The 13,161-nt window shown below is 36.4% G+C and overlaps 1 protein-coding gene across 1 annotated transcript; it reads right to left on the bottom strand.

The window, feature by feature from the left end:
- Positions 1-4,462: 4,462 nt before the first annotated feature.
- msantd4 (Myb/SANT-like DNA-binding domain containing 4 with coiled-coils) lies at positions 4,463-9,446 on the bottom strand (the record flags this gene model as incomplete). Its single annotated transcript, XM_028465065.1, has 4 exons — positions 4,463-5,390; positions 7,830-8,129; positions 8,212-8,307; positions 9,300-9,446. Coding segments are annotated over 4 exons (1,278 nt in total), but the record flags the coding sequence as incomplete, so codon positions are not given.
- Between the last annotated feature and the right edge of the window lie 3,715 nt (positions 9,447-13,161).

The raw sequence follows: 13,161 nt of genomic DNA, 5'->3' as shown, positions 1-13,161 counted from the left end.
ATGTCAGGCGTGCTTACAGGGCATTAGACCCTTCGCCCTCAGAACAAAAAGGCATTATTATGGCAGTGCCAACAGGGAGCTTTCTGACCTGTGGGCATCTTAAAGCTTCGGTCGTTGCCACCTGTGGAAGTAGTCTGCCAGCACACCTGAGGGTGTTGTTTTTGCACATTGTTTCTGCCTCACACAACTCTAACAGCTCGCCTGTGCACATGTTTCACTTTTAGTGTGACGCTTCTTGACTTTTAAGTTTTTAGTCTCACTCTACTTCAAAGGTGTTAAATGAAAAAACAGGGAGAGTTACTTCTCACTTTTTTGTCACTGGTGTCAGATTTCTGTCTAAATCTTTCGTACAGATGTGAAAACGTATCTTAATTGAAAGTAATTTTTATTATTGTCACAAACCACACTAATATTGTTCAATCCCAAGCAATTATACCTTCAAATTTTGTGTTTTTCTCTATCAAATGTACTTCATTGAATTACAACGGAGATTAAAAATCAAAATTCATCACTAATACTCAAACCCAGAGGTGTAAAGAGTACTGATGTATCCTACTTATGTAGAAGTATTGTTAATTGACTGAAATTGTACTTAAGTACAAATACAAGTAGGTCATACATAAAATACTCAAGTACAAGTAAAAAGTAGCTCAATTAAATAGTACTCAGAGTAAAAGTTACTAGTTACTTTCACCCCCACGTTTATTTTTGGTGATAAATCTTGCCACGGTTCCCTTGCACACAGTAAACATCTTATGTATAAACGTAAAAAAGAAGAGAATAAATCTTGCACAATTTATTTTCCACAAAGGCATCTGTATAAAATAAAAGGTTTGTCAAAATGTATTGATAAAATAACACCAATGAATTTAATTTAAAATAAAAAGATTCTCACGCTCTAAGTATAGATACATTTATAAACTCTAAAACTGAGAAAATACCAGTCACGTACTGAGTGTATATGTTTACCACATATACAATCTCAGTATGATGCAAACTCAGTACATGACACCGGCACTCACGCGTCGTGCATTACCTTTAATCCGATTGGTCAGCTATGATGTGATGCATTAGATTATTGTCTTGTCATTCCATTTTTTGTATTTTCATCTTATCCGTTGATCATTTTAAGTAAAATTTCTGATTTAGAAATATACTCAAAAAAGTACAAGTACCCATAAAAACAACTGAGTTACAGTAATGTGAGTACTTGTAATTCATTACTTTCACCCCTGCTCATACCATGCTGTAACTTGAGGGAACAGGCTGCATTAAAACTGTATTTGACACTCTTTAGACACACACGTTCCAGACCTCGGCTGATGGACTGACTTTTTGACTCCACAGCTGAGGGACCCTTTAGTGTCATCTGAGTGGATTTATCGAAAGATTTAAAGTCTCTGGAGAGCTAACAGGAGCTTTTTATTTCCTGCTTCCTTATAACAGGCGGAGAAGAATGAAACCCCACCATGGGAAAAAAAAAACCTGTTCTTTATTGTGTGATATGCAGGCAAAATGAAGAGGTTGGTTCTTATTTCTAAATATGTCTAAAGATAACATCCCAAAGGATAATAAAAGAAACAGAATTATAATTCCAGTGCCACTTTGAAACGAAAGGAAAATTTTAAGAAATACAAAGAGGGGAAACGCACAAAACCCTCAAAATGCTAATCTTCAAAGATTGGTGCGGGTGACACCATCTTGTTATCTTTTCTGTGATTTTTCACACTCTTCTCCTCCTATAACTGATCATGCATGTGGAAAACCCTGCTTTAAAACACACACAAGAAATGACATGAATAAAATTGTAATTTGGCTAATTATTTGTCATTTCTTATTTATTTATTGGATTTTGACAAATAAAGCTTAAAATGAGCACACGTGTTGTTCATCAAAGAAAGGAAACGCAGACATCTATTGAGATACATTTCACTGATGAATTTAATAAATGTGAGATTCTAACCAAGAAAAACACAAAGATTATTTAACAATGTTTATTGTGTGACATGTATTCAAATCGAACAGCAGAAGAGCAAATGAAGAACATCCATAACTGTGCAATAACAGCATCCTGACACGTACATCAGCCATTCCGCTCTGATGATCAAACTCTTTACGACATCTTTACATCTTCAGCGCAACAACGCCGACATTAAACATAATTCAACTCATTTACAGAGCACGTAAAAAACAAAACAAGAGTAAACTAGTTCAACAAACACCACCGAGGCAGACCGGGGAGAAAACAACTATAACATTTAATATATAGGTGGAAGTTGCTGTTCAGTGCTTTACATTTGAAATAAAAAATCTAAAACTTCAATTTAATAGTGAATTTAATGAAAAGGCAAAGGTGTGTCTTTTTAAAAAGAAATCTAATGTAACACAAACAGTATAATGAAGAGAATAAAGGTTATTGCTGTTTATGTGGTATTCCAATTCTATCCCAATCCCAAAGTCTGTTGAACATGTAATTACATTTCATTGCAATTAAGGCAATTAGTCAAATATACAATTTATATAAAATTTAGATTTTGACTTTCAGAAAAAAAATACAGTTGTAGATCTTTTACTAAAGCCTTCATTTCAAGAATATGTCAACATATAGTGAAAATTATCTCAAAAGCAGTTTGAACGATGAGTGAATATCTTCTTATCATCTATCAATAATGCAAGAAAAGTCTGTGTGTGTGTGACTGTGGAGCGAATATCTCCCCGACGCAGAGTCTGATCGACCTGAAACTTTGTCAACGGCTTCCAAATATCCCGAGTGTGTGCATCCGTAATTTTGGAGTAATTTGGTCATTCCAAAACCAATTTAAAAACAATTTGAAATGACCAATCCACACTGTGGAACTCCTGTCAAACATTGTTTTAGAACACTGATGATGTCATCAACAGTGATGTAATTGGTGTTTCAAGAATGTTCAAACTGATGATGTCATCAACAGTGACTTCATCATCAGTGTTCTATTCTATGCTAATGCTAATGCTAAGCTAGTGCAGTGCAATGCGGTTTGTCTGTACACGATAACTTGAAAAGTTATGAACGGATTTTGATGAAATTTTAAGGAAAAGTTGATAATGGGTCAAGGAACAGCTGATTACATTAAAAGAAAAAATATATATATATATATATATATACCCTATTCATTTTCCCATCCACACTTTGGAGCTCCTGTTAATGTCAATATGAATACATACCCCTGACGGGCACTGTACCAGTTATGATAATTAGTAGTCGTAGTATTGATAGTATTATTATTACTAAAAAGATATAAATATTAATTTACCATAACCATACCATTGAATTACAATCTTACATCTCTTACACTTTATAAAACATCATAGTCTGTATATAAATAATAATATATTAATTTAATAACTTTTTACCTACACATATTATGCTACACTTTGTAATAGGGATGTAACGATTCACTCAACTCCCGATACGATTCGATTCACGATACTGGGTTCACGATACGATTCTCTCCCGATTTTTTCATTTACAAAATGGGACTGTAGACAAATTTTTAGAAAATACTGTATTATTTTCCTTTTATTTTTCATTGTCAAAAGAATTCCTTGATAAACTATTCAAAACAATGCAATTTAACTAAAAATAAATCTTGAATTAAATAAATAAAGGAATAATACAAATGAAAATGAAGCCTATTAATTTAAATTCTGGTTCTATAATAAACAATGCAAAACTGCATAATGGTTCTTTTTCTTTTAAAAGTGCAACTGAAAATGTATTTTGTGCCTTAACAATTGGACTTAAAAAAAAAAAAAAAAACCGTCATTACACTGATTTACGTCATATTTGTTTGGACCAGCAGAGGGCGCTGGTAACACAGTGGTCGGTTGGCATGCAGATATTCTAGCAGTGAAGAAGAGAAGCTATGCTAGCAGACAGAGATAATAGAAAAATCTGACTTTTACAGATATTCAAGTAATATTACAGATATTCTTTCGGTGCTAAAGGGGTAATGAATCATTTATTAACATATTTAAGAGTAGAAGGCAGCCAGAAAGAAAGTATTAGCAGACTCCACCCGCCGCCAACACTTCCGGATAGCGCCCTCTGCTGATTAAAAAAAGTACTGCGATTCAATTGTCAGAAAATCGATATCAACCGTGATACCTATGAATCGATTTTTAACTGCCTTACGATTAATCGTTACATCCCTACTTTGTAACGCTAAGAATAATTTCAATTCCAGCATCATACATTACCATTTAGATCAGCTGGAATTATTACACGAAAGTCAAGGAAACTTCAAAGGAAACATCAAAGCGATCAGCAGATGCCTCTGACGAAGACTGGCAATTGTCAGTCGAAACATGTCAAGAAATCAAAAGTGAATTTCCTGAGGAACAAATTAAGAATAATTTTAACTATTTTTATCAAAAGCATTTCTCAATACAGTAAATCTATAATATCAAATAGGTTGTGAATTCTCATTCTTAAATATTTCATATATTCAAGACAAATTAATTTGAATCTAATTGCACTGTGTTGGCTGCATTTATCTGCTTTCCATTTGGTCCTTGCTTGTTATTTTAGGAATGTCTGTTTTGGGGATACAGCTGTAAGCTGCCGTGAAGAATCCTATCTTCAGCACTTTAAACCCTCCTCTTCATCACTGGTGTCAGTGGTGTTCCTTGTGCAGCTGCATTCTCTCTTTCTCCACCTGCAGACGCTCTCTCTCTATCTGAAGTCTGCCAGCCTCAAATTTGAAGAACTGAAGCCTCTCCTTCTCCAACCTCACTCTCTCCTTCTCCAGGTTTATCTTTTCAGTCTCCAGATCCACCACCGACACCCAGCCTTGATCTCCCTTTTCTCTCTCTCCTGGTCCATCATGAGAGGAGTTTAAAGAAGAAGTGGAGGAAGATGGGGGACCTTGTTGGGGTGGCAGGTTAAAAGAAGAGTCCACCTTCTCTGACTGGCTGGCCAGCAGAAGCCTCAGCCTCTCTTTCTCCACCAGTATTCTCTCTTTCTCTAGCTGGAGTCGTTCCCTCTCCACCTCCATCTGACGAAGTCGTTCCTTCTCCACCAAAAGTCGCTCCTTCTCCACGGCCAAGCGTTCGGTCTCCACGGCCAGCCGCTGCCTCTCCAGCTCCATCCGCTGCTTTTCAATAGCGATCAAAAACGTGGAACCTGCATTTTTGTAAATATCAAGTTCCTGAAGTCCATGAGTGGACACTCCCAGCGCGTGTCCAGCCTGTGGTGGGACTCTGCTGGTGGTGGAGGTTGCATCCTTAGAGGAGCTGAGCATGACCAGATCACTGTTGGAGAAGATCTCACTAACCTGCCCTTCTCTGCGGGATTCAATGTCACTGAGAAGGGATGGAATATCACCTTCATCCATCACATCAGCATCCAGCTGCAAGACAAAAACAGTGGGATCAACAAAAAAGGAATATCTTTTTATTTCTCATGTGTTGCTCTCAGACTAAAGCGTCACCTTTTTAAAGGAAGTTTCTATTTATCGAAGGGATTTTAATTGGTGAAATACTGTACGTATATTAAATGCAGAGGTGAAAGTAACGGAAGTACTCGCGTTACTGTAATTTGTTACATTTCTTCACCCAGTCCAGTTATTTTCATGTTTTAAAATGATCAACGGACATTGTGAAACTACAAAGAATTAAATGAGCAGACAACAATCAAATACAAATACAAATTAAGCTTAATGCACCACACCAAGTTATTTTCTCAGTTTTAGAGTTCATGAATTATACTTGGAGCCTGATCATTTTTTTGAATTTTGAATTAAATTAATTGTTGTTATCCTATTTTAAAAATGATTTCTACATTTTGACAAACCTTTTATTTATACAGATGCCTTTGTGGAAAATAACTTAAGTTCCAATTGTGGTAGTTTTGGTCTCTTCCTATTTAAGTTTATACATGAGATGTTTACTGTATGCAAGGGAATCGTGGCAAGATTTATTACCAACAATAATCAGAATCAGAATCAGAATCAAAACAGTATAAAAACAGCACAAGGAATTTAACTTGGAAGTTGGAGCAAAGAACACATGCACCAACACACCAAGGTAGCGCTTCGCGGCGCCATCATGTTTAGAGGAAAAGTGGGAAAACAGGAGGAAAGGAGGAGAGGGAGAAAAAAGGCAGGTCCTCGACTGAGTTCCCTTTGGGGAGGAAAAACCTCCTCAGCGTACATCAAAAACAAATCAAAACACAGTCACAACAAACTAGAGAACATAGCACGTGGGCAGGGGGCGAGGATGGGGTGGAGAAAAGGATTGCCGCTAGGGGTTGCGTGCATGCAGCCCTTGTAGGTGCCTCACTCGCCCCTGCTGCAGTCGCTACGGGGGAGGGAGGGGAGACGAAGGGCCAAAGAAGGCGTTCAAACATGATCCGTTCACTTCATTTTGCTCAGTGAAGCCCGTCGCAGACGACATGAGCCAACCTTGGGCAGATCTGATTCAGAAACAAAGTTCCAGGTGGCGCAAGAGGAGGAGGGAGACGAAGCGTCATGTATGCACAAACATCCTGGTGAATAGATGAACCAGCCTTGAACGTCTGGCTGCTGAGGGGAGCCAATGATGATAAGCGATTTGTTTTCGGTCGGGCTAAGCAATCCAATAAGGTGGCCCTAGCTCAAAAGCCAAGCATTTATCTTCTCCGATTCTGCGTAGACGTTCCAAAGTAGCTTCCTGCTTTCTTTTGAGTTTGTTCATTGCATGAGTCTGAGAGTTAAGAGCCCTGCTCCATCCATCAGAAATGACTGGCAGCCTTACCAAAACAGCTGCCAACGTAATCTGGACATTGCTATAGGTCAGAAAACTGCCAGCTCCAATGAGCAGCATGCCTACTATCCTAATTCCAATCATGTAAATGTCCTCCATGTCCTCAACGGAAAGGATGGACAGACACACGACCCCCCACTTGTTCCGAGATTCCATCGTGTATTCCGCCACAACGTGGGCCAAATATGTGCCACAGATTGAGAGCTCTTTCCACAATTTGCAATTAAAATATATTTTAATTTTAGTTTCACTAAATTGGTGAATTTGAGATATCTGCAACTGGATTACTTGGTAATTTACACAATAATTAATTTATTCTCTGTCACATTTACAGTCTCCTGAGGGCCGAATTGGATGCTCTAAAGGACAAAATTTAGTCCCCTGGCCTTGAGTTTGACAAATGGGGCCTAGACGTAGGAGATCCTAAAAGTGAGCTCCAGTGAAATGTGCATGTTTTCTTTCTTTCTTTTTTAACTCTAATCTTTAGCCTTCAACTTGGATTTGGAAACTCTTTGCGAAATGATTGAATACAACACAAATTTAATGTAGAATGTTTTTCAGAAACAACTGAACAATCTAAAATAATCCTCCAATCAATAGCCACGTTTTGCAAATACCAAAACAGACAATGAAAATCATCACAAGTGAAGCAGATGCAGGGGGATCTAATTTGAAAACAGTTTCCATCTAATTTTCAGAATAATTAAGAGATCCTTAATTTAATTTGCTGAGTACCTTGTGAAGAAGAGCTCAATCATCAGAGTACGTTAACATGACACACTTTAGCTACACTTGTAAATGTTTCACTATCGCTGTGATATAAGACTGCTAATGATGGCTTTAATTAAGATAATTAATGCATTCGTAATACTTGTATGTCAGCACAGGTTTCCTCTTTGCTTTGAGTATGAATGTGGGTTGTATGAGTTTGGTAACAGAGAGCACAAAAGAGTGCGAGAAAATAAATGTACCTTTATTAACATACAGAGCTATACTTAATTAACTGTAAATCTCGTATGTTTGAGTGTTGAGTTTGTAAACCGTACTCTGTATTCGTTGACTTCCTCTTCAGTTTTCACATCTACCAAAGCCATCATGGCCTCCCCGCCCGGCTCGCCGAGGGACGCCAATTCTGGCCAATCACAACGGCAATCCTTGGGGAACGCAGACAGGTCAAGCAGTGGATCACATTCAGATCCCACAGAAGCTGCCTCGTGCTCAGGTGACGTTTGATCATATTCAGTCTTCATCAGCACAGAGGATGAGGAGGAGGAGGAGAGGGAAAGCTCCTCCTGCAGCTGCTTCTTCTTTGTCAACGCACGCCAGTCCAGGTAACGTCGCTTCACCTGTGTGTGCAGTTTGTGTTTGATGAAGTGATCAACATTGGTTTAAGACAGCATGAGTCCCTAAAGAGAATAATCACCTCACCTCTGTGGCGGTACGCAGCTCGCCCTCACCCATTGTGTTCACGCCCTGGGCAACTTCTTCCCATGCCTGCCTTTTCAGCTCATTAATGGCCGTGTTCTGTTTATATGCAGAGAAAGAGGAATGTGAGATAAATAGCACAAATACATACGGCTTTGGTTTAATAAGAATGTTTTGCAGCAGAAAAACAGTAACTGTGCTGCAGGCACCTGGGGGAAAAAATAGGAGAATTACAGTTATTTTACATACACTAGGATGCAGATATGATTACATCCTGCAAGGCCCACAGACTCATCAACAATCGCAAACACTTGCCATTAATATCATTTTACCCCTCACTGTTTGTCACTTTAGAAGAGGTTCTATAAACAATAACTCAATCACTTGTCCTGGGTCCAGTTTTTCAAAAGGAAAAAGCTCCAATACTGGATAAAGGAATGGATCAAATCTTAAAAATGGGTTTTTTTCAACAAAAAAAAAAAAAAAAAAAATTGGATTACGTAATCGGATTACAAAAACTGGGCCCTGGTGCTTATCTCAGCTCACATCAGGTTCACAATGGCGTACACACTGAACACACAGAGCCATGTACACACACCCATTTAGAGACTCTTTTTATTTTACGTATTATTGTATAGTTTGTAGGTTTGGACCACCAGGAGAAACACCATACAAACATGGGGATAACTAACTAACTCGATGAAGAATGGTGCAAGGTCTGCACTTTGGGAGTTAAACCCATCACTTTCCCATTGTGAGGCACAAGGGCTAAGGACTATTAACTTTGCAGCCCAAAACAATAATGAATCACTAATTAATAATTGAAACAAATCTATTATCTAAATGTATTATCCAAGTTCCAACATATTATTTAGAAACACAGTATAATAATAAAGACATTTTCAATATGATTGCAACCAATACACTTCTGTTCTTTCTACCGTAATTAAAATTATTTCTGATTAAATGCAATTTTTTTTTTTAATGCTATAAGCTTTCAAATGTGTGCCCAACTCTGTGCATTTTATGACAATGACCATAAAACTCTGATACAAAATGATGATGTTTGACCACATCACTGCTGTCCACACCTGCTGTCTGGAGAACAACACGTCTTTTCTTTTGTGGATCTCCTGGATGAGAGTCTGTGTCTCCCGGACACTGTAGTTGCTCTTTCTCTTTCTTTTCAGATGTTTATTCCCTTGAAGGAAATCCAGCTTGGCACCACAGACGGGATGGAAATCCCCAGAGAGAAATCAAAGAACCCTAACAGAGGAAAGCAATTCTGTCAGAATTGTTTTTACAAATCACCTTAGATGGAAAGAATTAGTTGAATTTTAACATAATTTCTCTATGCTGGGAAGGTAAAAGCTAAACATATCAAAAGTTTGGTTTTTCACAATTTATGTCAAAGGCACACTTTTTGTATTTTTACTTTTTAACTTAAACGAATTACAGCTGGAAAATCCTCAACTTTAGTTCAGGGATTGAACAATTTATTACACACTTAAGGTGGAGAATATTAAGGATACAGTCCTGCTGAATGAGCCTCCCTGCAGGTATGAAAGAGAAGAGTTCATGCTGTTTAATTTATACAGCTTGTTGAAATACATCCTAAAGGCACGGAAGAGAATTATGCTGCGGCAACAATGTTGTAAGTTCAACGACCTCAGTCTAAGTTTGCATGGTTGTACTTCCATTTGTTCTGTTTTCTCCAACATCACAAACACGTCTTTAATACGACTATAAATACGAATGTGTGGGTCCAAGTAATTGTCCATCCCTCTGCGGTAGGATTTATGTTGCCAATACATTTGGATATGCATGCTTAGAGTAGGGATGGATAGGATCTGGGGGCATTCAATGGACTAAAGAAAAAATATGTGATTATTGTTAGTTATAATACAGTAGATACTGGTAATAAAAACATAGAGGTGCATTAGTTCATTTTATTTTAACTTCAAAAAAATGTCTAGGTTCTTATGATGAGCCAAGCAAAAAAAATAGTTGCAGAGATTTACCTTTGATGAGCTTTATTGATTGGTGAACAACAGTATAACTGTCCCTAAGAAGCAGACTCTTTATTTCCTCTAATGCAAATGTGTCAAACTCTAGACCCATGGGCCAAATCTGGCATTTTAGAGCAGTGTTTCTCCATGACATGGCACTACAGGGGGTGTGAGGTTTTATAATGTTTATTTTTAGTTCTAAAATAATAATCATGATAATGAACATGAACATGAACTGAAAATACAAGGGTCAGTCGTGTTCCCACACCAGGGGGTAGATGACCGGAAATGATACAAACTATAAAAATAGATCTATTCAGGAGGCTCTAAATACAGTTTCTTTCCACTTATTTACAAAATGGGATTTTTTATAATGTGTGTTATCACTAATTAATTCCATCATTCTGCTCTATAGTTGTTATTTTATAGAATTCTAAGCTAAATGTTGTAGTCAGACAAAAGGGGGTACTTGGATTCAGAAAAAAGAGAAAGTGGGTACTTAAGGCGAAAAGCAGAAGAAAGTTAAAAAAGAAGGCAGAGTCAACATTAATCACTGTGTACATTGCCATCTAATTCAATATCTTTGCCCCTCTAGATATATCGATTTGATGAAACTCTACAATAATTGTTGGAGCTGACAGTTTTCCCATGTATGTGAATTTTTTTAATCACAAACTGTTGAAAGAAATCCCCAAAATCCTGTGATTTTCCTCAAATTATTCCAGAAAACATCCATTCCTTCATTTTCTGACCCATTTGTTCCTTTTCAGGGTTGAAGGAGTCTATAGCTGTCACTGGTCCCAAATTAAATGATATATATATATACACGTGAAAGTGCAAACTAGGGCACATTAATGTTGGAATTGCTTGTTTTCCTGCCTAAAATCTATGGCCCACTCAAGATCAAATTGCTTCATAGTTGGTCCCTGAACTAAAATGACACCCCTGCAAATCTAAGAAATTCAACTGAGAAAATTAGAAAGACTCAAAATGATGCACTGTGTCTTTTTTTGATACAATGTAATCACAATAGGGTTTATATTCAAATTAGAGAGCGCTTTCATGGTGGATGGTTTAAAGACAGTGGCTCATTTTAAAGAACATGAAAGCTGAGGGCCCACATCAGCACACTGATCAGGATGGATTTATTAGTGTGTCAGGAAAACGGCTGAGAAAGAAGATTTAGGCGAATCAGGAGGAGACGCAAGATGAACAATGACTGCATGTGCAGAGGAAATATTGTGGATAAAGGATTTATTTATTCATACGGATGTATTTTTTTTATTGAGAATAGGAAATTGGCTGATGTTTCAAAAATATTGTAGAAAAAACTTGGAGACTTCTGGCAAGTCGACCCTGAAGAGAACAGTAATTTATATATATATATATATATATATATATATATATATATATATATATATATATGTATATATATATATATATATATATATATATATATATATATACCTATAACAACACAAGACAAGGTTCTCTACATAATATCACACACAAAAAATATTTAACTTATATTACTATTTTCACAATATACATTCAATATATATTCTCCACAAGTTTTATATATAGTTTATACATTCACATCGAACATATATACATACGTACACACATACACATGAATGTATATGACATCTACATAATATTAATATTATTTCACATTTACGACACAAATTTCATCAATTAAATTTAGAGTGGAATTATATAAATTAATAAACACCTTTTGTTATGTATTAATATATTTACCATGTTTTTTTTTTTTGTTTTTTTTTGTTTTTTTTTATGACTTTTTGCTCTGTGGTATGACCTTTTCAATTCAATAGGAATATATATTAAAAAATAAAAACACACCCTAACTCCTACCCTCGAAGATACATCTTGTGACGTTTTGACATCGCAATATGTTCTCATACGATATATCGTCCCACCTTTAGTTAGTATAGCCACACTCGACGGATAACATTAAAAAATGACTGAAATGACAATAAACGTGTTTGCCAGTCTTATCTTCAAAAAGCAGCTGAATGTATTCCTTTTGCAGCAAGTCACATATGAACATGTGCAGTTTATAATCACTAGAATATCTATCAACAGATATTACATATTTATATACAGGCATCATTGAACTGTAGTGTATTAAGAGAAATATTCACTTATGATCGTATATTTCACACAAACGTACTTTGGACTATTATGCAAATGTTTTAAAAAAAAATCATTCACCTCGTTATGAAGCTTTTGATGACTAATTGTTCAAAATTAAAACGTTTTTTTTATTGAGATTAATTAGAATGAAAGGCAAATCACGGAGCAGATCAGTTAAACACGTTTGCATTACGACTGGCGCTTTTGAATTTTTGCTGCACATCACCAACAAGTGTGAAAATAACGTAATGTGTGACAAATTATCACAAAAATACTCACCCTCCTCGCAAAATCAGGGCAATCAAAACAAGACGGTAACAATATAATTTTATTGATGCGTTCAAGTATAGTCTGTAAATGTACCGGTACTAACGTGGATATTATCATTATTAAGTATTATTGAGGATATTGATTGAAAAAATGCCATAAAGTATTAATATAGTTTTAATGTAATTTGTCTGTGTAAAAATGTTCTGCAAAAGGAGCTTTTTTAAATTATAACCAACCTGAAATCAGTTTCGATAATGTGTTTCTTTTCAGAAGTGCACGCAAAAACAGCTACATTTTGATGTTAAATTATTACTGACTATTTATCTACAAAAGTGTTAATCAGATGTCCAAGATTGGAGTTTATCTAAAATACACTGGTGTGTTCAGTAATCTTTAAGATGAATTGCTCAGATTTACAATTTTTATTCAATCCTTTGAACGCATCACTCAACACGTACAGCTTCGAGCGCTGCCATTGGTCAATCCTGTACCGCGCCCACAGAACGCGTCACTGGAT

The sequence above is a fragment of the Gouania willdenowi genome, chromosome 13 (assembly GCF_900634775.1).
Source record: "Gouania willdenowi chromosome 13, fGouWil2.1, whole genome shotgun sequence".
In the NCBI taxonomy this organism is placed as follows: domain Eukaryota; kingdom Metazoa; phylum Chordata; class Actinopteri; order Blenniiformes; family Gobiesocidae; genus Gouania; species Gouania willdenowi.
The sequence above is the reverse complement of the archived record's forward strand: the minus strand, read 5'-3'. Positions and strand labels throughout refer to the sequence as shown.